Raw genomic sequence first — 23,904 nt, 5'->3', positions numbered from 1 at the left:
GCCTGGGTCAGGGCGGGGAGCTGGAGCTGCCTGAGTGGTCCCCAGGACCCAGGAGGGTCCCGCAGGCCTGTGCATGTGTGCGGCGTTTGGGGGGCGGTTGGGGGGTCAACGTGGGTCCGTCTTGTCTGGCCGCCCATCAGGACGGGATACTTGGGGTCACCGGGGGTCCCCTGGGCATCCAGGCTGGCGAGTGGGCAGTCCCTGCCCCTGTCAGAAACAGGTGCGTACCGGCTCATTCCCATGGAGATGGCTGGGGAGATCCTGTGTCGCCCCGCGGCCCTCCCGACTACACTGGGTCGCTGGGGAACCCAGGGGCAGGGCCAGGCTCTGTCCCAAGGGCACTGCAAGAATCCCGCAGAGGCGGCGGAATTCTGCGAGCTCTGCAGCCAGCCCTGGGGAAGCGCTGGACGGGCCAGGACAGGAGGGGATGATGGCATCTTCTCCGCGTCCCCTCCTGCTCCCACAGGAGACTCGGGGCGCCCTTGAACCCGCGATCCTGATGGTTTTCATTTAACACGCCTCGTTTCCTTAGTTTCCTCAGTGTATCTTTGCACTCACCAGGCTCAGAGGTCGCCTCTAGCTTCCCAGGACAGCCAGCCATGGAGGAGCCCGTGAGCAGGAAGCACAGCAGGAGGGCTGCCAAGGACCAGTTGGAGGTTCAAGTTATGGCCACCCAGGAAATGGAGCTTGCAGGTACACACAGCCCAAGGGGACCTAGAAGAAGGTGCACGCCCGACGGTCTGTCTGCTTTCTGCGCGGGGGGGGCACATGGGCAGCCCGAGGACCCCGGCCCCTTCGTGGCTTTGGAGTCCGCCGTGCATGTGCTAAGATGCCCCAGGTTTTCAAAGCGGGCTCAAGGGCCTTAGGCTTCCCGTGGGAGGCTCCCCCTCATAGCAGGGTTACAGATGCTCTCAGAGCAGCTCTTCTCCATGGATGCAGTCCTGACATCCAAGGGGTCTGACCTGTGAACATTTTTTACCGGGACTTGAACCCGAAGGGCTTCCAAAAATGCCTCAGTAAAATGGCAGGAGCCGGCGATTCCATGTATAGTTGTGCTTTAAAGCTTTAATTGGCAGAGAGCCAAAAAAAAGTCTACAACTAGTACGTTTCTCTACAAAAAATGTCCACAACAGCGTCTTCCTCTAAAAAAGGTTTGTCTTTTTTATTTTAATGCAGGAAAGGATCCAGTAAGTTATGAGCATGAGGAAAGAAAACCTGTTACAGAGACAAAGGAGGGAGATGTAACTGATGAGCATGGGGAAAGAGGATCTTTTGCTGAAACAGACAAACAAACGGGGTAAAGTGTTTAAGTCACTTTTGCCTGTCGGATAAGGTCTTTTAGGAAAAGTCAGCTTTGGATCATGTCGTCACTGTTCTGTTCTATGCAGAACATTTCACATAAGACATTTCTTCCCAACAAACAAGGCATTTTGTGTAGCATTATGTTAAAATTTTGTTGCAACTTTTTGTTACAGGGTTGATACCAAGGAGCCAGAAGATATTGCAGGTATGTTTTACGAGCTATTTGTGGTTTATGAAAATTGTTTTCAACCATATAACTCTTACAGTAGGTTATATGAATTAGTGGATGACAAGACTGTCTTAAATGCCTTCTTCTCATATATAGCATTTAATGTAATCTGTTTGATAATTTTTCTTACTTACCTTTTTAATTGTTGATGTGGAATGTGAGAATGCTTCTAATAATGGTGAAGCAAGAGGGGTGACTTTTCTTTCATACACGTGGAAATTTAATTGTTTGGGGGATATTAGAGGACATTGGAGGAGAAACAGCTCTATTCGTTCCTTTCGGTGTACACACATTAAGTCATATATCAGGTTGTTTTTTTTTAGCTTACTTTAGGTTTGGGGGTACATGTGCAGATTCGTTATATAGATAAATTGCATGTCACAGGGGTTTGGTATACAGATTATTTTGTCACCCAGATCATAAGCATCGTACCTGATGGGTGGTTTTCGATCCTCACCCTCCTCCTACCCTCCAACCTCAAGTAGGCCCAGGTGTGTGTTGTTTGCCTCTTACTGTCCGTATGTACTCAGAGTTTTTAATATGAGTTTTTCATCTTCCTAATTTAGCTATTGTCACAACTTTCTGATTTTGTTTTCTTTAAAGTACCAGAGAAAATTGAACTCTCTAAAATGATGATTTTCTATTATTATTCCAGTAATAAGCTGTGTAGTAGAAAAGGAAAGACAACTTTTCTACCCAGTGAGAAGCATATAATTGGATCCAAAAACTCATAAACTTTATATTGCCATGTGAAATATTAGTTGCACTGTTATAGGACCATATTTTCAAAAAAGTTTGAGAAAATTTCTGTAGAGATGATGGAGACAATACTCTTATTTTTAAAAAGCTTGCTTTAGTTTTCAGCTCTTCTATAGCGATAATTCATACAAGCAGTATATTTGGAAAGCTTTGCTCTGCTTGGTGGTGACAAAGTGCCCGTTTTGTGAGCTGCCTAATACATTGAGTATTATAGATGGATACTGTATGTAAAAAAATTTGTATTATGGTGCAGCTCTTTTATGATTGCTCAAACCTATTCTTAGCAATTGATGGGAGATCTCTGATGTGAAACCATGTTTAGGAAAGCATTCCTTGCAGTATTACAGTTTTCTGAAACACCGCACTATGGATAAAAATGTCATATAAAAAGCTCTCAGAAAATATTTCAAACGTGTTTTTGAATGTATTTCTTTATCTATTTAAACCTAAATGTTTATACCCATGGACATTGCTTCTTTTATTAAAATACAGTTAATAGCATCAACCACTAGATTGACTAAAAATACTTTCCTTATTTTGTATTAAGTTATTTCTACCCTTTTGATGGTCTTATTAAATAAGATACTTTTTTGTGCTTTACATAATGAGTTGTGACAGTATTTCACGGAAACATGTCCTTTGAATTGTAGGACATTTTATAAATGTAGAAATTAAAGTCTGTGGCCGGGCGTGGTGGCTCACACCTGTAATCCCAGCACTTTGGGAGGCCGAGGTGGGCGGATCATGAGGTCAGGAGATCAAGACCATCCTGGCTAATGTGGTGAAACCCTGTCTCCACTAACAATACAAAAATTAGCCAGGCGTGGTGGCGGGCGCCTGTAGTGCCAGCTACTCAGGAGGCGGAGGTAAGAGAATGGCGTGAACCCTGGAGGCAGAGCTTGCAGCGAGCCGAGATCATGCCACCGCACTCCAGCCTGGGCGACAGAGCGAGACTCTGTCTCAAAAAAAAAAAAAAAAAAAAAAGAAATTAAAGTCTGTGTTTGTAACCCATTCTGCACACTTAAAAAATAGAAACTTTTAATTATTCACTTTTTTCATCATCCGTCAATTAAGTGATTTGCTGTTACACCAATTGAAATTGGAATACTAATATTAATACCTGAAAAGTTTTACATAAATAAATCTTGCTTTTTGAAATGATCTTTGCATTTTACATTTTAAATGTCTTTCTGATATTGCTGAACCATCAAGTGCCATATTGATTTCAATATACGCAAAGAAACTACTTTTCAACAGGAACATTTAATGCATATTCATTTACTGTCTAGCTGACATTAAAGAGGATCTTGCTGCAAAGAGAAAAAGGATTGAAAAGGTTGCAAAAGCTTGCAGCGAAATAAAGAACAGAATTAAAAATATTTTGAGAACAACACAACTAAAAAGGTATGATTGTTGGCTTTTTTGAATAATGATATTTATATCATTTCTTTATTCATTTGTGCAAATAATTTCCAAAACTATCCTGTACATATTGGCATCTCTAGGGAACAACATATTTTACTTGATTGTTCCCTAAACAGGTAAGTTTCTTTAGTTTTATAACCTCAGTTTAACAGAATTGAGAGATATTACCTAGAAGCCAATGAAGATGACCTCTTTTTGCCTTCCAGATAAAAAGTCTTCCTGTAAAATTAATGTTTGTCCATTTCTAGATATATGGTACCTGAATATAAGATAAATGTCTTCAACGTTTAGTCTGTAGATTCTTAACAATATTCAATTATGTAGAAAGGGATAACCTTGTGTTGTAAATAAGTTATTTATTTTAGTTAAATTGTTTTCACTATTCCTTTTAGATCATTGTTGTGCCAAAGTGGAGAAATAGTTAAGTATTTCTTTCGGGAAATCTTACGGGATGAATGGCTATGATATTCTTGAACTTCCTTATGAGAACCCATATGTTATTTAGTAAGAAGAAATGAAAAGTAAACTGCTCGGCCGGGCGCGGTGGCTCACGCTTGTAATCCCAGCACTTTGGGAGGCCGAGGCGGGCGGATCACGAGGTCAGGAGATCGAGACCACGGTGAAACCCCGTCTCTATTAAAAATACAAAAAATTAGCCGGGCGTGGTGGCGGGCGCCTGTAGTCCCAGCTACTCGGAGAGGCTGAGGCAGGAGAATGGCGTGAACCCGGGAGGTGGAGCTTGCAGTGAGCCGAAATTGCGCCACTGCACTCCAGCCTGGGAGACAGAGCGAGACTCCGTCTCAAAAAAAAAAAAAAAGAAAGAAAAGTAAACTGCTCTTGGAGAAAAAGATTGTTTCTGGGAAATTTATAGTGCAGTAAACCCTCCTTTGTCTTCAGCAGGTAAAGAATGTAAGATAGCTGCTCTAGTAGTCAGTTAGGAAGGGATCCTTTCAGAATGACAATAACTCATTCACCTTTTCCCAAAAGAAGATTTCAGCTGCTATTACTCCCTTGCCACTTTATAGTATAAACTATGTCAAGTCGGTTTTGGTTTGAATAGGATTAATTTTTCATCTCTCTATGACGTATGACCTTGTTACTTATTATGTGTTACAGGCAGAAACGTGATTATAGAATTTCTCTGAAGTTGCCAAATGTCCTTGAAGAGTTCATCACAGATGAGCAGAAAGATGAGGAAGGAGAAGGAGAAAAGATGGTATCAGGCTTAGCTTTATGATTAACCTATTGTATCAATGTCTCAGGTAGTAATAGTTCATGCAGAAATCCAGCAAAGAAGGAAGAGAGCATGAGCCCAGAGTGGGGGGCCCATTAGTGGACTCATGGACTAGGGGAATATAATTGCCATGCAGCATTAGGGGTCCAGCTGAAGTCAGCATCATAGCGATTAAGAAGTTAAAGTGAACCCAGTTGGCATATTTGTGCAAGAGCAGCTGTAGGGTTGGAATTTCCTGGGTTGGGGTGTAGCTGAGCACGTTGATAGAGGGAGAGTTGGACAGGGCACAGATGCAGGGATGGGGTTATGATGACTGGCTGTGGAATTTCAGCTGGGACTGAGTTACCTGAGCACATGAGGGTGGGGCATTGGGCAGTGAAAAGTGCTCCATTCAATAGGCATCAGGTCCCGACAGACTCCTGAGCTGTAGTACTGAAATGAGTGACCTACAGTGGCAGGAAGGTAGTGGCTGTATGTTAGGAAGATGGAGAAACAGCTGAGTGCAGTGATCAAGGGTTGGGACTCCGGAGCCCCACTGCTTGGGATCCAATTCCAGTTTGACCATTGCTAGTTTGGGAACCATGGGCAAATTATTTATCTCTGTGCTAAAGTTTCTTTATATACAAAAGGAGACATGGTGAGAGTACCTACTTCAGAGTTGTTTGGAGGATTAAAGGGTTCCTATGTAATAGGGTTATTTAAATTTTTCAGGATGCAATCTGACCCATGGTTGCTGTTTATCATTGCTATTATTAATATTATGTAGATACTGCGGTCACTGGGAACGACAAAATTTAGGGGATGACTGTGAGTGCCACGTAGAGGAGAGGAGAACACTGTTGTTGGAGATTAGGTCAAGGTGCAGAAAGGCAATCATTAATGGAAGGTTCATCTATGTACATATTGAAATGACCAAGATTTAATAGGTGTTTAAAATCTTAGTAAGAAAGAATGTTTCTTAGTTAATTTCTGTATAGATCTTACCTATCTGTGGTCAACAAATTATAGGAAGGGTCATCGAATACTCTTCATTTGAAATCAAGAATTAAGACTTATGTGTTGAATATGTATAAGAAAAAATTCTTTACTCCATGACTGATGAAAAAGGTTATTGTTTTAGCATATGAGTGGTGAACACAATTGTTTCAAATTGGTCATAAACGTCTAAAAGAAAGTGTTCAGAAGTATTGATTTATAGAGTATTTCTTTAATGCAGAATTATGGTTTTTTTTTTTTTTTTTGAGATGGAGTCTCACTCTGTCGCCCAGGCTGGAGTGCAATGGCACAATCTTGGCTCACTGCAACCTCCGCCTCCTGGGTTCATGCCATTCTCCTGCCTCAGCCTCTTGAGAAGCTGGGACTACAGGTGCCCGCTGCCACCACACCCAGCTAAATTTTTGTGTTTTTAGTAGATATGGGGTTTCACCGTGTTAGCCAGGATGGTCTCGATCTCCTGACCTTGTGATCCTCCCGCCTTGGCCTCCCAAACTGCTGGGATTACAGGCTTGAGCCACCATGCCCGGCCTATGTTTTATAAGTATTAAAATTTACCCAATTTTAATCACTTTTTTGTTTTGTGCTTCTAGAAAATATTTCAAGAGCAACAAAAGAGGTGGCAACAAGATGAGAAAGGAACTGAAAGAGATTGAGCCACCACACGAGCAATTCACAAAGGTCTGTTCTATTTGGTAACACAATACGTTCTTATAAAATACAACACATGCATAAAAATAGAAGACAGTCTGCTTGTTTCAGAATGTATGGAAAGACATTTTGGTTATACATTTTAAATTACTTACCATTTTTAACTTTGAATGTATTGTTCCAGATTTAACATAATTAGTAAATGTATTAACATAAAACAGTATTTTTAGGATTCATGAATAGTTTTGTGGGAGTTATTTAGACCAGGAAAAGGTAAATTGGAAATTTTACCTAGAAATATACATCTTGTGTATAAAAATTGATACCTTATGAACACATTAATGAAGACTTTATTTTCAGTTTTTAGGAGATCAGCGACAAATCTTTAGTGGAAGGCAGAAAGTCCATCAGTCCTTTCTGGATGTCTTTTTTACGTGTGTTGTTTCAAGAGTTTTAGTTAAATAGGAAGTAGGCAAATGTAACTACTGAGTATCTCTTTTGTTTTCTGCTGTAATATAGGAGTGTTTTATGGCATATTCACTTTCAAAATTATTAGTGACTAGTAATGGTTTTACATGACAATTTGTAATCATAAGAGATGGTTCAGATGTATAACAGAATGGGAAAGCCAGCAGATTATTAACACGTTGTGATTTGTGAATTATCTGCTGTTGTACAGCACATTAGCAAATTGTCATCGGACAATGAGCTCTTCTTCATGTAGATGTGTATTATTTAGGAAACAATGGAATTCCCTTTTGGGAGGTAAGATATTCTTTTTAGTAAACTTGTGAAAAGACACGTTCATATGTCACTCCTCTACACTGACTGAGATGTGTTAAATAAACTGGGAAAAGAGTTTGAAAATAAAATTTTCAAGCAACTTGAGGATTATGTGTACACAAAACAGTTATTTATATAGAAGTCACAAGTGGAGAACATATTGCGATAATATTCCCCAGAAACCATTTATTAATTGGTATGAACATAAGACTAGAAAAGTTTTCCTGTCAATGTTAATGCTACATGTTACCACTTAGGGTAGGAACTTCGGTATCATCTTGGACTCTTCTGAGTCCATTATCTTTCCCATGCAGTTTTCATGAGGCAAGTTTTACCTCTGCAATGGTCCTTAAATTTCTTTTTTTAAATTGCCACTGAGGCAACCCTAGTTCAAGACCTCATTCTTCCTTGCTCGTACTATTAAACTCTTTTCTGAGTTCTCTCTTCTCTTCTGAGCCACCCTTCATTAATCAGAAATACTATCTTCCTAAAACCTTTCCCTTCCTAAAATGCTTCTAGCCCTTCCCTCTTCCCAGCCTGTCAATGGTATCCACATGTCAGCTCTTAGATATTCAGAGACTCTCCCCTTTACATTACCCCCTCTTAGGCTTGTTTTGCCACCTTCTGTCTTTCTTCCCGCCTCTCCAGGTTGACAGCCTTCTCTGAACGACCTCTCCATTACTCTCATGCTTTGCTCTTGCTCTTCCCTCACAATGCTTCTAATATCTTTTTTTTTCTTGTTTTTGACCAATTGAAATCTTTTGATTTCAATCAAAAAGTGGACATCAGTCTCCATTTTTGGCTACATGTCCGAGTGAGTTGCCCTTCCATAGCAGTTACGTAAGTTTTGTATTAATTTTTTTATTCGTGCATATTTGCTCATGTCACAGGAATATGGAAGAGATTGTGTCTTCATTTTTTTACGTCTTCCTTAGCATTAACATACCACATTTTAGGGAGTAGGAACTGTTGAACTATTTGTTGAGGGAATAGTATATATTTCAAACATAGTTATGTTTTCTCTAACTTGATGAGGTCATGTCACAGACCATTTTATCCCTTCAGTGGAAACGATGTTATGTGGACTATTAGTGATAACAAATGGGTCACTATCTGGTGAAAAACTATGGTATTTCATGATCTAAGACTACCAGTCTTTTTCTGTTTTTGCTCCATCTTGACCATAACATGAGTTCAACAAACCATTTTCTTCAAGCAAAGTACATGATTGTTGGACCTGCTATAATAATATTTCACTAAAATCTGGCATTAAAAATTTTAAGTATTTGGAGCTCCATGTACTGATTACAGTTTTTTGTTTTTTTTTTTTTTTTGAGACGGAGTCTCGCTCTGTCGCCCAGGCTGGAGTGCAGGGGCGCAATCTCGGCTCACTGCAAGCTCCGCCTCCCGGGTTCACGCCATTCTTCTGCCTCAGCCTCTCCGAGTAGCTGGGACTACAGGCGCCCGCCACCACGCCCGGCTAATTTTTTTGTATTTTTAGTAGAGACGGGGTTTCACCGTGGTCTCGATCTCCTGACCTCGTGATCTGCCCGCCTCGGCCTCCCAAAGTGCTGGGATTACAAGCGTGAGCCACCGCGCCCGGCCTGATTACAGTTTTTAAATTTGAAATAAATAACCAGCATCCTTTGAATATTAAAAGCTGTTTCCTTTTGACATTTAATTTACTCTTTAAAATGTGAGATGTGAAGTGATGGTTTGTCAGTGAACTAGACTTTTTGTTTTAGAGTATGAGGACTTGGAAGAGTATAATGAAAGCCCTCTTTTTGGTGAAGATAGTCAACTTAAAAAATAAATCACCGTGTTCCAAAATAATATTGTGGTAATTGTAAGTAGTGCATATTTTATCTTAAAAACTCAGGATTGATGTAAGCACTGGAATATTTTATTTATAGAAATGTGTATCGCAATTACTTAAATTTATTTTTTTGAAACAGCTGCAGCAAGAGTTGGCACTTATTCAGATGTACCTTCAACCTCTGTTATTCTGATGACTGACAAAAGAACTTGAACCTATGTTATATGATACAAGCATAACTTGAGCTACACTAAACCACATGACAGTGTTTAGTTAATTCTTGTATAAATTAGTATATCTCTTCTATCATTAGTCTCTTTGTTAAATGCCAGACCACGTTTCTATGATCTGTTGAATGAACCCTAGACAGTTCTGTGAGAAAGCAGCAATTGCACAGTTATATACACAGTCAGTTAAATTTTAACATTAAAGATAGTTTAGTTTTAGGTTTGGCCTCTGTGGATCTGTATCAGTTCCAAAAATGTGGAAAGCACGGGCATGGAAAAGTACATTTTTCTCTAATAAAAGAAGACAAACCCTTATTTTATCTGTGCATTCTTTGTATTTACTCATTAAGTTAAAGAAGCAATTCCAATGAAAGCAAGACTTCAAAAAATAGATAAACTTTATGGCCTTTCAAAATTATTAAAAGTACCTTAACGTCTGTGTTCTTGAAAAAATTAAACTACTATAAATGATTGAGACAACTGAGCAGGATATATTAATATCAGTGCTGAGCCACCGGCTTGTGGGTATATCATTTCCACAGACATCAAATTGCCATTTAGTTTGTTTTGGTCCACCATTCAATGTTATCTCCCCTTAGCATTGATTCAAAGTATTTTATTAACATTTATGTATGCTTACAATTATTTCACATCTGTGGCAAGGTAAATTATGTAGGGTGCTTTGTTTTTCAAGTTCAGTATTTGTGGAGTATGTGGAAGTTTAAGTATACATGCATCTAAAAACTTAAGTGATGAATTCTCCTACCTTTCCTTTTGTAATGTGCAGTTTTTACATGTAACAACATACAAAATGTTCATTTGGAAACACTTTATTTAGTAAATATGAAATTCAGAATATATCTGGAGTAAGTCAGTTAAATGTATTCTTTTGCTGAGTTTCTGAAATTCCTTTCATGAATTGTTCAAAACACAAAACTCCCATTGGGAGGAGAGGAACTTCCTCTCATTTTTCCTTGTGCTTTTTATTTTAATTGGCCCCTATATACCACTCTTGTCTTTTCTAGGTTTTCCAAGTTTAAGAAAAACAAGTTCATTCAGATTCTGTTTTTCTGCCTGCAATCACTTATGCAGGAATAAGTGAGTCCTTATGGGGAGCATTTAATTCCTAAAGTTTGCATTTTCATAAAGGATTTTCCTTTTACCCAAAGCGTGTGTTGGTGTATAAGTCTAACTACTACTTCAAGTTTCTAAGAAGATCCTCATTTGAGATCTGCAGAGGTCCATATGAGAGCTCTGTTATACACACTGGGCTATGTAACTGTTTATTCTATAATGGAAGGACAAGAAGTAGGACACAATGTACTTAGTGGTGAAACAGTTGATGTTTATGCCACCCCTTACTACCTCAAATGAGTAACGGTGTACTTTAAGTCACTTTGGCAGATATTCTGAAGGGAAGAAAGTTTTTGTCCTTAAAAGTTATTAGGGGTGTGTGTATGTGTGTGTATAAATGTGTATATATATATATATATATATGTGTGTGTGTGTGTGTGTTTTTATGTATATATGCATATACACGTATCTATACATATATAATATGCATATATGTATATGTGAATATATGTACACACATACACATATATATGACTTTATTTTTTAGAATTGTTTTTAGTTCACAACAAATTGATCTGAAAGTCTAAAGATTTCTCATTTACCCCCTGTTCTCCTACCATAGCCTTCCCCACTATCCATATCCCCCACCAGAGTGGTGCCTTTCTTACACCCCATGAACTTACATTGACATATCATTATCACCCCAAGTCCATAGATTACTTCAGGGTTCACTCTTCGTTCCTTTGTTTAGTGACTGTTTTTCTCACATCACCTGTGCTATAGTCCCTGTTTTATTTTTCATAAAGAGAACGTTTAATTTGTACTTTTTTGTAACCATGAAATTTTAGGTTAGAATATCAGAAACAAGTCACACTAAAACAAATGTAAAGATTCACTTTTCTCCCAAAAATGGTAAGACAGATAACATTTATTTATATATGCTCGAAACGTTGCAGTGCTTTTAAATTCTAGATTGAAGCATGTATTTTCTTTTGTTCCATAAGAAACACCCCCTTTGACGAATGGCTGATATCAAGAGCATCATGTCTCGTAATATTGTCTCACTCAACAGCTGAATGTTGAAATGTACAGTCACAAAGCACTAAATATATCCTTAGAACAATGATGTACTGGAAAAATTCAGAGTTCAAACGCAAAGACAGCGCCCAAGGAAGTTTGCCCACAGACCAGTGGCAAGTCCTTTCCTTCAGCAACTGAAACCCGGGAGAAACAGAGTCTCTTGCCTCTGCCTCTTGGAGAGGGGTTCCCCTGACACCAGAGGGAAATGGCCATCTCATCTTCCTGATGTTAGTTAAAATTTCATCTTGGATTGATAGGTTAATATCTTTGTAAAGATATCTAAATTAAGGTGATCCAGTCAAATCACAAATACTTGACTCACTCCTTAGGAGGAGCTTAACTCTGCCCTGAATTTCTGTGCACACACCTGATTTATTGCACTCACAGTACATAAGCTCTGAGATGTAAAATTGAACCACAACCAGACAGCGCATTGTATTCTTATCCAAGTGAATCAGGGCTCTCTCAGCGCTGCTCACCCAAAACACATTGAAATCAATTCTTTTTATTCTTATTTATTTGTAAAACAGACAGTGATGATGGTATCTGTGTCAGAGGGTTACTGTGAGTGTCAGAGGAAACAATGGTGAGGAGGTTAGACACATGGTACATGTTGAATAAATGTTAGCTATTAGTTACCAATATCTTCATTATTTTTATTGATATGTAATAGTTGTAAATATATATGGAGTAAATGTGATATTTTGATTCATGAATATGTAAAGATCACATCAGGGTAGGTGGGATATTCATCATCTCAAACTTTTATCATTTTTTGTGTCGAGAACATTGCGAATCTCATCTAGGTATTTTGAAATACAGGATAACTGTAGTTACTCGAGTGTGCTATTGAACACTAGAACTTACTTCTTCTCTCTAACTGTATGTTTATACCCATTGTCCAGCATTTCTTTTTCCCTGACATCCCTCCTACCATTTCCAACCTCTGGTAACCACCATTCTACTCACCACCTCCCTGAGATCAATTGTGTCCAGGAACGAATAGCAAGTAAGTGGTAAAGATGGACTAGTTGATAGTTAATAACCATGACTAGTCTATTCTTTGTCTGCTATACTTTATTTCCTCTATGTGTGGCAAGTGCCTACTTACTCTTTTAAGACTTGTGTCAAAGACCACCTAATTGTTTACCTTTTCTGGAATCTGTTCTCAAACAAAATTGTGCCCCTTTTCCTCTCTTTTATTGGTTCTGTACCTCTCAAACTCCATATTGTGGCTGTTATTTACTTAACTGTTACCCTTGAGAGTAAAAATTTTATCATAGTCCCAGTTTTATTTTTGGAACCTGGTGTGTTCCCACCCATACAAGAAATGCACAATACACATGTACTAAATAAATGAATGATTGGTCATTTGAAAGAACACTGAATACACAGCAATTCTCCAATCTCTGTGTTTATGCAAACAGAGGAATTAATTTTATTTGCCTAATTCAAACATTAAATTTATTCAAAATTCCCGTTTTCCATGAATTAAACAGACATCCTTTGTTGCTACATTTTCACTAATTAACCAGTTAAATATATTTTGCCTTATATCACTTTAAAAGAGCACATCGAACAAAATCAGACAGCTTAGGTAGTTACGTCTCTTGAGCTCACTATTTTAAGGAGTGAAGTTCACCCTGCCGCTTGCCTACCTGTCTCAATACTCATACACTTGCATCAATGTCCTGCTAATGTACATTAAATCAAATATCCATACCTGCTTTGAAATGTGCCCTAGTCAACAAACAGGTCACTTGGTTATCATTATCTTCCATCCAGGATCAAGATAAAATAAGTGCCAGAGAAAGATGTCTTACAGAGATTCTCTCAATGTATTAGTTACACATAAACAAATTAGTTACTGGAGCACACATTCCTATCTTTTAGAAAGAGAATACCTGTTAATAGTTGAGAGCGAAGAAAATCAATTCTTGTTGAACCGATAAATGTCCCTTCTGGATAGTTTACATTGCCATTAAAGCATAAAGTTGCCATTTTATCTGTCAGCTACTTATTTCTTGCATGAGCTATTCTAGCTTTTTAAATCATATCTCTTGACCGGGCACAGGGGCTTATGCCTGTAATCCCAGCACTTTGGGAGGCCGAGGCAGGCGGATCACTTGAGGTCAGGAGTTTGAGACCAGCCTGGCCAACATGATGAAACCCTGTCTCTATGCAAAATATAAAAAATTAGCTGGGTGTGGTGACACACGCCTGTAATCCCAGCTACTGGGGAGGCTGAGGCAGGAGAATCGCTTGAACCCGGGAGGCGGAGGTTGCAGTGAACCAAGATGGTGCCACTGCACTCCAGCCTGGGCGACAGCGTGAGACTCCGTCTCAACAACATAAATAAAAATAAATAAATCATATTTTTGGTCATTTGCCAAGTGCTTGGCTGTTGGGTACACACGGAATAAATTATCCGGTAAAAAACATCCCAGATCTTTCCAGCTATTTTTGATCAGGTACACCTGTAAATCTTAAAAAGCCTGTAAAGAAATACCTAACTAGTACATTGGATGTAAGACATAGGACAATAGTAACTGAAGGAAATTGCAATCGTTAGGGGGGAAAATCCTTAAAGGCTTAAAATTCTACTAGGTGGTAACCACGGTTTATACACACATTCATTTCCCTCTTCATATTTGGGAAACTGATGGTCGTGTTTCCTTTTTAGGGTGGAAAAAAAATTCTACATTAAGAGAAGGAAAATATAGGAAAAAGAACCATTCTTTGAAGGCACCTGTTGTCCAAATCATAAGGAAGAGCTTGTAGTTCTGAGTTGCACAAAGGTGCTTTAGTTGTTTTTCTGTAGGATACTAGAGGAGGTCAAATGTTACATGATAGCTGTGTCCTCAGACCCAGTGTAGGAGATGTGTAAAAAATGTCGATTGGATAAATGTGTTACTTTGCTAGTTCATACCTCTCTGAACCTCTCTTGAATCCGCTGTGGGGATTTTCTTTGTTCTGTCATCAATCTATTCATCTATTGCTTGAGAATGTTTTTGCAATAACAAATCTTTGAGGTTTGGAAACCAGCTGTGATTAGTTTAAGAACTCTTGGTCCCACCCAATTTCAGCCTGTGCTGGGGTGTCTATTTCCTTTGTAAATTAAGGCTGTCTCCCCCTCTGGGAGCTGACTAGTTGTGCCCTGCGTTTCACTGGAGCCCCTGTCTGTTCTTTGGCTCACCTTCCCCCACCCTTCCTTATTTGTAAAGCCCTGAAGGAGGCAAGTTTCCTTTGAATGTCATTAACACTTTGTAATTAGCTAGGAAGCCAAGGAGAATACCAAATGTCCCTTTCCCACCATGGGGCAAACAGTTTTGTTTTCTCTTCTGAACCCCAAGCAGGAACTGGCTAAGATACGATGGCCCCTCTACACGAAGAGTGACTGATTTCATTGGGAAGTGAAATTTGCATGACACCATCAGAAGCTCTTGACCCGTCAGACTCAGAACTCAGCAAGCTTTTCTTTCCCATTAATCCATGGTTAATGCCTTTGTGCTGCATAGTTTATTCAGTCCACAGCTCCCTCCTCAAACATAAACCACTAAAGGGCCATGAATTCACAGGAATGACAATAAGACTACCGAGAGGCAGAGAGCGGAAAGCCCCGGGGCTTTGGTGTCAAGCAGACCCAGGTTCAGGAGGAAGCAGAGATAACATATACTTTTTTTTAAGTCAGGTTGTGAGGTATAATTTACATATAGTAAATTTCCCCCTAAGGCGTGGCATTTGGAATTGCACTTCTCTATAATCCTTGGAGGAAATTGCACTGAGTTCAGAGCCAGGAAACATGGATCTTGCTCCCATCCCCCCAGCCATCGTCAATGAATAGCTCTGAACTCTGCATCATCTGTAAAATGTGTGAGTTGAACTAGGTGACGGTGAGGTCCCCTCTGCATTATAAGAAGTCTGTTGTTTTATATTTTAAATGAATGAAACAAACAAAATAACTTGTCTTCCCAAAAAGATATTCAAGAATCTCATGATTGAAGTTCACTGTTGAAATAACTAAGCTTCTTGTACAGTTCAGACTTTTATTTTTACAGTTGCTGCTGGAAGAATTTCTAAGCATGTTGGGATAAACAGTTCCCACCCGCTGATCCTAAACTAACCAGTGTCCCTTGCTACCCCCCTGGTCACCCTAGTCCTCCAGTCGGCTGAGGCAGTGGGAACAGGAAATCAAGTCTCTCAGAAAGTTCAGGCTGCCTTGAATGGCTGCCAGATCACCCTGGAGGAGAAGCTCCGGAGGCAGGCGGGGAAGGCTCCCCTCCTCTGGTTACAGAAACTCTCTCCTTACACTCCTCTCTTAAACCTACCTAAACTTAAATGCAAAAACATTTCTGCAGAGAGGAAAGTGCCCAACATTCTCTGGTTATGGATTGGGGGCCCTGTTTCATCAGTTTTTGAGCAATGTATTTTGGCTTGATTGAACTTTCAGATTGCTCTAGCCTTGTCTCTCCTCCCCCAAACCAAACAAATGAGTGCTTGGAATGAGTGAAGCACATACATTCCTGGATCCAGATTGATATCTGGAACTGGAATGTGACATTTACCAGTGTAATGTATTGAGATTTAAGTTTGTGGAGAGTATTCTTCCCAGGTAAACCTCTGGCCTCACTCCTGCAGTTGGGGAAGAATGTGGCAGCCACTTTCTGGCCTTTCTCCTGCAGGGGAGCACAAAAGCTTAAGACATACACACCTGCAGGGGATGTAGGGGACTGTTCAGTGGAAGGATGACTTCATTGCCTAATACCTGACCATTCATGGCAGCCTCCGTTTCCTTGAAGTCCTGATGGAAGTTGATTTCCATGGGGCCTGTGTAAGTGTGACTGAGAAAACCACGCCAAAGTCTATACTCAGTCCAATTTGCAGAAGCTGTTTGGAATCCGGGCTGCATTGTTAGGATGATGCCTATTGGCTCTTTAGCCTGTTCTATTATGTCTAAATCACACGTGTTGACTTCTAACATACTAATAATTTTTGCTTTTATTGTGTTTGCCACATGTCTCCTCTCATTAGAATGTAAGGGATGCATGTCTCTTTTCTTTATTATTGTATCCCCAGTGCCTAGCACCATGCCTGGGACCTAGTAAGGGCTTAATTGATATTTGCTGAATGACTTAATGAACAAATGAATGAATGACCCCCAATAGAATCCTCTCGAAGAGATTTTCATTTTTGAACCAAATCCTTGAATAAATTCATATAGATATTTAGTGAGTCTATGATGTGAGTTAAACAAAAAGTACAGAATAAAGAAATAGGATAAGAATGTGTCAACTGACTAATCTCTCCGGGGAAGTAATAACTGAGCACCAAAAAATAAGCTACATGAAATACCACTCAGGAATAAAAATAAATGAAATATTGACACTTAAGACAACATAATGACTCTTAAAATTATTATGCTGCATGAAAGAGGCTAGACTCAAAAGATCTACTGGGTGATTTCATTTATGTAAAATCGAGTCTATAAAATATAATCTATAGTCACAGAAAGTAGATCAGTAGTTGCCCGGGTACTGGGAGCGGAGAGGGAGGGATTACCAAGAGGCATGAGGAAAGTTTTAGGGATGATAGGTAAGTTGATCATCTTGACTGTGGCGACAGTTTTACAGATGTGTGTATACATCAAAACTCACCATATTGCACATTTTAAACAGGTGCAGTTTATTGTTTGTCAATGATGCCTCAATAAAGCTGAAGACTGCAAAAACTACATTTTAATGCATCAATCAAGAACTACCCTTTGAGTGCCCAACAGGCAGTCAAACTATTTATTTTGATTCTCGCTTTCCTTTTCTGTACCTCATCAGTATCTCAGCAGAATTAATTAAGTAGGCACTCAACTGGTGTTATGAAGTACATTTGTGCTAGTTGTGATACATCTTAGGTTTTTATTTCAGAAGCAAAAGTACCATCACCGTGATCCATAGACCTTTTGCGTTATAACCAACTTTTCCGTCTCTATTTTCCCCAGGATAATTGCTTTGCATTGTTTTATTATTTATTCTACAAGCATTTATTGTACTTTTTATGAATTATTTTTCAATTTCCTCTGATCTCTTAAATTCTGATCCTGTCTTGCAAGATGCTAAGTACTCAACTCCCACCCTTCCAACTCCCATCCTCTTCTCTTAATAAGCTTATCTTAATATCTAGCAAGCAAGTTTTCTCTCCCAACATATAAGTCATTGGTAAAATGATGAAGAACACCAGACCCATGAAGGAAGATCAGGGGGAATTTCCAAGGCTGTTTACTAAGAAAGCAAACCTCTATCACTGAGATCCTGTAGGTTTGCCCCAAGTAGGGGTTACAATCTAAAAAGAGTGTCAGTTTCCACTGGCTTTCCTCTTGTTTTCCACCTAGCTAATGAACTCACTTCAGCTCAGGATGAAGGGATATACCAGAAGCAGGAAGAAGTGCTTAAAGTGAGAAGACACATGAAATGTTAATCTTTGCTTGACATAAACCCATCTCATTTTTCTGCTTGGCATTCTTCTGTGTAGGCTTCACCTTTTCTCCAGATGGTGCAGTCAGTTGTGTTTGGGCCATTCTCACGTGCATTGTGGTTTCCTAATTCACACTCATGGTTGTTTCATGACCTGATATGCCAGTGAACTATCTTCCTTTTTAGATATACTTGGGCCACATTTTCATTGCCCCTACATCCTTACTTTTTAAATATTGTATGTGAAATCATCTCTCTCAAGTGAGCCTAGCGAAGTCATGACTATTTAAGGAGACAGCATAAACTCTACACTGTAGAGTCATAGGTTTGAGTCCCGGCCTTGAAATCATCTAGACTTCAGGATTGCTGATGATCTCAGAGCCACAGTTTTTCTATCTGCAAAACAGGGCTGATAATACCAACCTGCATTTCTTAAAACATAGAATTTTATTGATGCCAATTCATATTTTTTATTTTATTTTTAAAATGCATGTCTTTCCTGCGGACCAACCCATATTTTATCCAAACATCAAGAATAAGCCATGTCCAATGCTGAGGAATGGCTGAGCAGAGGGTTCCACTCAGTCTCACTGGTAGAATGAGTTTAGTTGCTTGCCTTTGGGAAGATCCTAACTTCTTAATTTCAGCGGTAGTTTTATTTGTGCTTTTGGTTTTGGGTTTTTCTTTCTTTCTTTCCTCTTCCACTTGGATGTGTTACCAAGCCTAAAGGGTCTTGTTGGAGAGAGAGAAAAATCTCAGATGTTGTACTGCTATTGATCTAATTACGCAGAAGACCTCCGGGGCCTGTTAGGCATTTTATTAATTGTATTTAATCTAAGACAAGGGGGAAGTCTGGTGGTTTCCTTGGAAATACCCAAGTTCAGATATTTAGGTCATTGATTTTCTGCAACTTTCTTACAGGAAATTAAACATGTGTCCAAGTGATTGAAGTCATGTATTCAAGTCAGCTTTTGCATCCCTCCAATCACTAACTAATAACCTAACTGGTACTTTATGGTTGTCAACCACTAACTGATAACCTAACTAGTACTTTATGATTGTGAGTACTGCAGTCCAGGTTGAATTGGCTTTGTAGATAAAATGGCTTTCTATGTTTATTCCTACAAAGATCTGTCTCTCTCTCTCTCTTTCTCATATTTTTATAGAATGGTGTACAACTATGATCTGCTGAAAGTAGCAAGAATGACTCTTATGATCTCCTGTACTATGATCTGTGCATCTTTTCATTGTTGAGAAGAAAATTCTTAAGCCGCAGTGAGAGGGTAGTGCAAGCTCCATTTCCTGACAATCCAGACTCTCTCCTAATTGTGGCCAGACAAGGGACAGAGAAGACCACTTTTTATCCTGGTTACCAGACCCGCTCCCAGCACCCATGATGTCATGCCAATCAAGTTTTATTTTTACACATACACACATACACATATGAACATACAGAGTTCTAAATTATTTTCAAACACCAATCAACCTTCATAAATGACCACCCACATAGGAGTTCAGAAAGTCTTCTTTTGCAACAGAAAGAAGATCACCCACTAGTGGACGTGACAGCAGGTTGAGATCAGAAGGAATGGAAAACTCATTAGCTGCCTATTGAATTCAAAGGAAAACAGGTACTTCCCTCTGATGTACAGGCATAGGAGATCAGTTAGTTCCCTTTCATGTGTAAACACCAACTGGCCGTGCTCATGCTAAGACTGGAAACAGGCACAGGCCATCCTCCTGTTCTCCCCTGGAGGGGGAGGAAAAGAGAACAATTTGGATGAAATGTGGAAAGAGTGAAGGGAGGAGAAAAAAGGAAAGACTGACAATGAGTGTACTGGAAGGGACATGATGGGTCCCTTAAGAGAATGCCCTATATTGACGATATGGAGTGTGAAACAGGAAAACTGCTGGCGTGGTAAACAGCTGGCTAAGCCCCCTGAACTGGGTGGATATGATATTTGCTTTTGTCTAGCTGTCCAGCACTGCTCAGTGAATAATAGGGATCTCCAGGGCATTGTAAACTGCTTCCTATCATGCAGGGTGTTCACACCTTCCCTTCATATGGGACCCGCAGGCCCATTCTTTATCAGCTATGGGGAAAGGAAGTTGTTCGTCATGACTTCAGATATATTCCAGACTTCTCTTTCCCCTGAAATTCTGCAATTCCAAGATTCCAGATAGGTTGTGGCATGGAAACCAGCATGAAGGAGCCCACAGAGCTACCAGGAAGGAGAATAGGGAGGAGTCGTTGGGAAGAGACAAATGGTACGGGGCTGGTTGAGGCTCTGTCTACACAACAAAACAATTGGCTAAAAAGGGAAAGACGCGCTGGGCGCGGTGGTTCACGCCTGTAATCCCAGCACTTTGGGAGGCCGAGGCGGGCGGATCACAAGGTCAGGAGATCGAGACCGTCCTGGCTAACACAGTGAAACCCCGTCTCTACTAAAAATACAAAAATTAGCCGGGCGTGGCGGCGTGTGCCTGTAGTCCCAGTTGCTGGGGAGGCTGAGGCAGGAGAATGGCGTGAACCCGGGAGGCAGAGCTTGCAGTGAGCCGAGATTGGGCCACTGCACTCCAGCCTGGGCGAAAGAGCGAGACTCTGTCTCAAAAATAAATAAATAAATAATAAATAAATAAATAAATATTTAAAAAATAAAAAGGGAAAGACTCATTCAGTTAAAAGCCTATTACTGTGTTTACTTGACACCAAATCCCTGCTTTGACTGACTTCCCTTCCCTTCCGCTGAGCTGTTACTGGACTGAATTGATCCATTGTGGCTTCAGCATAGAAAAAGCTTCAAAGCAGAATTTGTGTAGGGAGTCAAGTCATGGAAATGTGATGCCCAAAATAATATGGTATCAGGAGATGAGTGAGAATTGGAACAGTTTATGGAAGGTCGAAAGCAAAACTGAAAATAGGAATCTTAACTCCAGGGCTGGTTCCCCGGTCTCAGTTTAGTACATCCTGATCATGTCCAGGTTAAAGTGCAGATTGGCCTCATAATTTTAGAATCCTTGAAAGCTGGCAAGTCCTGTTCCAAGGAATTATCCGTTTCAGGTACACAAGCTGTTATTCTCCCAGGGATATTTCCTTTCAAATTACTCTTATCTTTTCCCTTGGCCAAAGGGCAGAACAGCAGTAACACTAAAGCAAAGCGACACAAGAGCATGGAATCAGCAGCCCAGGCCTTCTCTCAGTGCCCTTGGTGCACTCAATACCCACGGCGCTTCAGTCCCTGCCCGCCCTTGCTAATCCATCGTCTCCAACTGTTCCTGGACTGGGTCTCCCTGTCTTTGTTTTTGGTGTAGGGCCTCTTTCCTAATCCTGCTAGAAGAGTGATAGTTCCAAAATGATCATAATAGTCACACTATGCTATTACTATTATGAATCATCAGAGCCCTTCATTCCCTTGCTCTAAACCTTACATTAGCTGCCCATTGCATGAGAAAAAGATCCCGGTGATGTAAGGCCAATGGGTGGGGCCTCACCAGCCTTCTTCATTGCTCACACGCCATGACCGCCCATCAGTCAATGTAGGTCTCCTCTCCTTCCATGTGACACAGTGAGCAGTCTCCCACCCTGCCAGGGCCTTTGCACTTGCTGCCTCTCAGCCTGAGACTCTTTGTCTTGGGCATGGTGGTGCACGCCTATGGTCCCAGCTACTTGGAGGGTGAGGGGGGAAGATCTTTTGAGCCCAAGATTTTGAGGCTGCAGTAAGCCATGATCACACCACTGCAATCCAGCCTGGGTAACAGAGGGAGACCTTGTCTCTAAAAAATAAATAAATACACAAAGTGTATTTAAGACCAATAAGAAAGAAAGTTTAAAATGCAAGATCAAGCATTTTTCTTTGCTATTTGGAGATGTGAACATCCAAGTGATTTGAAAGAAAGAAAAAACTTTCCAACGTGTCACAGATTTGAAGAGCGTCTCTTGCCTGGCACAAGTATGAAAATGTCCTGAGCTGCCTGTGTCTGGAAGTCTGGGGTGGGGAAGGTGGGACCTTGAGGGAAAGGCAGCTGCCAACATCTGTTGAGAGCCTACCCTGCATACTTAGTCTCACCTGGTTTTAAAAATTCCCCTTCAGTCTCCTCAGTGATGACCCTTCATTAGCAAGAAAAGGGAACTAGCTCAGATTTCTCCGTGGGCCACAAGAATCTGTCCGGTGAGAGCATATTCATCTTCATCTGCAAGAGACAGTAACTCAATTTGACCTTAAAGAGACTTCCCTCCCACTCACCCCCCTACCCCAGGATTCTTTTCTGCCTTTGTTTCAGTACTATCAAGCACATATCCTAGAAAAATTAAGAAAACATAAAAATCAAAACAAATCATAAAAAGATTCTTACAGCATAAGACATAAAGAAGCTAAGCCACGTTTGGATGGGTACATTCAATTGAACATAATTTAAGAATCTTCTCCCTTGAATCACAGAAAGAAACATTGTCTATCTAAGCTATGGAATGCAATGTCAAAATTTTTGTAGGGTTCCCTTTGAGATTTGCTTCCATCTGTTAACAATAGGGAAGAAAGAGAAGAAAAGAGAAAGAATGTGGCTCTGTTGTCCCAGCCCCCGGGGATTGCAATTTTGCTCCTCTGCCACCCCTGCCTTGCTCTGTGGTCTCAGAAAAGTTACTGACCTTTCCATGCCTTAGTTTCCTCTATGTAAGATGGGCACAATGATACTGAGACCTCAAAGTGCTTTTGTGAGGACTAAACACAACCTATGACAAAAGATGTCATTCTGGCTGGGTGCAGTGCTCACACCTGTAATCCCAGCACTTTGGGAGGCCGAGCTGGGAGGGTCACTTGAGTCCAGGAATTCGAGACCAGCCTGGGCAACATACTGGGATCCTGTGTCTACAAAAAGTAAAAGATTAGCCAGGCGTAGCGGCGCACCCAGGGTCCCAGCTACTCGGGAGGCTGAGACAGGAGAATCACTTGAGCCCAGGAGTTGGAGGCTGCAGTGAATTAGGATCTTATAATTGCGCTCTGACCTGGGTGACAGAGTGAGACCCTGTCTCTAATTTTTTTTTTAAAGTCATTATTAGGAGGGAGAAGGAAGTGCTCTTTGTTACTACAATCAATTGATAAGAGGTATTGTAAAATCATGGAGTCATTACATCTGAAACGGACCTTAGATTCCAACTCCTCATTTTAAGAATAAGGAAACCAAGGCTGGAACATATGAATGACACAGCATTTAGACACAAAGTTGGGTTGTCTCTATACAGCCTGAAGCTTTTAGGATGTTGAGAAAACATGTTTTCAACAGTATATTTTTATAATACATGTCCTTTCTACTGATTAATTTAGTAACATAAAAGAAATGCTTTATAGAATGATTTTTATATATAGTTCACTACACATTTTTTCAGAAAATGATACATCTTTGAGTGAAAAGACAAATTGGTGTTTTAGAGTTTCTTTTAGAGCATTCCAGCTTGTTGCTAGACTAAACTGGATGGATTAAAAATGGTCTCTTAAAAAAAATCTCATCCAATCGGTTACTGCTTTATGATTATAAGTTTGTACAATCTTTTTGAAGTTTTTCTCACCAATATATATAAAATGCAAAATAGTTAAGCTTTCTGAGTGAGCAATTCCATTCCTGGAAATATATCCTACAGAATTTCTTGCATCGGTGTACATGATTCAGTACAAGGATATTCACTGTAGCATTGCAAACATTCCATAACTTAAAATACCCTTCAAACATCTCTCTCTTTTTTTTTTTTTTTTTTGAGTCAGAGTCTTGCTTTGTCGCCCAGGCTGGAGTGCAGTGCTGCGATCTCGGCTCACTGCAACCTCTACCTCCCGGGTCAAGTGATTCTTGTGCCTCAGCTTCCCAAGTAGCTGGAA

At 40.2% G+C, this 23,904-nt stretch overlaps 1 protein-coding gene across 1 annotated transcript; it reads left to right on the top strand.

Annotated features, from left to right (window-relative positions):
• Positions 1-599: 599 nt before the first annotated feature.
• FAM9C (family with sequence similarity 9 member C) lies at positions 600-6,598 on the top strand. Its single transcript, XM_030807500.1, has 6 exons — positions 600-693; positions 1,177-1,297; positions 1,476-1,507; positions 3,580-3,694; positions 4,832-4,931; positions 6,536-6,598. Exons 1-6 carry the CDS (start codon positions 600-602, stop codon positions 6,596-6,598), a joined length of 525 nt encoding a protein of 174 aa, XP_030663360.1.
• Positions 6,599-23,904: the final 17,306 nt, after the last annotated feature.

The sequence above is a fragment of the Nomascus leucogenys genome, chromosome X, assembly GCF_006542625.1.
Source record: "Nomascus leucogenys isolate Asia chromosome X, Asia_NLE_v1, whole genome shotgun sequence".
Classification (NCBI taxonomy): domain Eukaryota; kingdom Metazoa; phylum Chordata; class Mammalia; order Primates; family Hylobatidae; genus Nomascus; species Nomascus leucogenys.
This window is presented reverse-complemented; position numbering and strand designations above follow the sequence as displayed.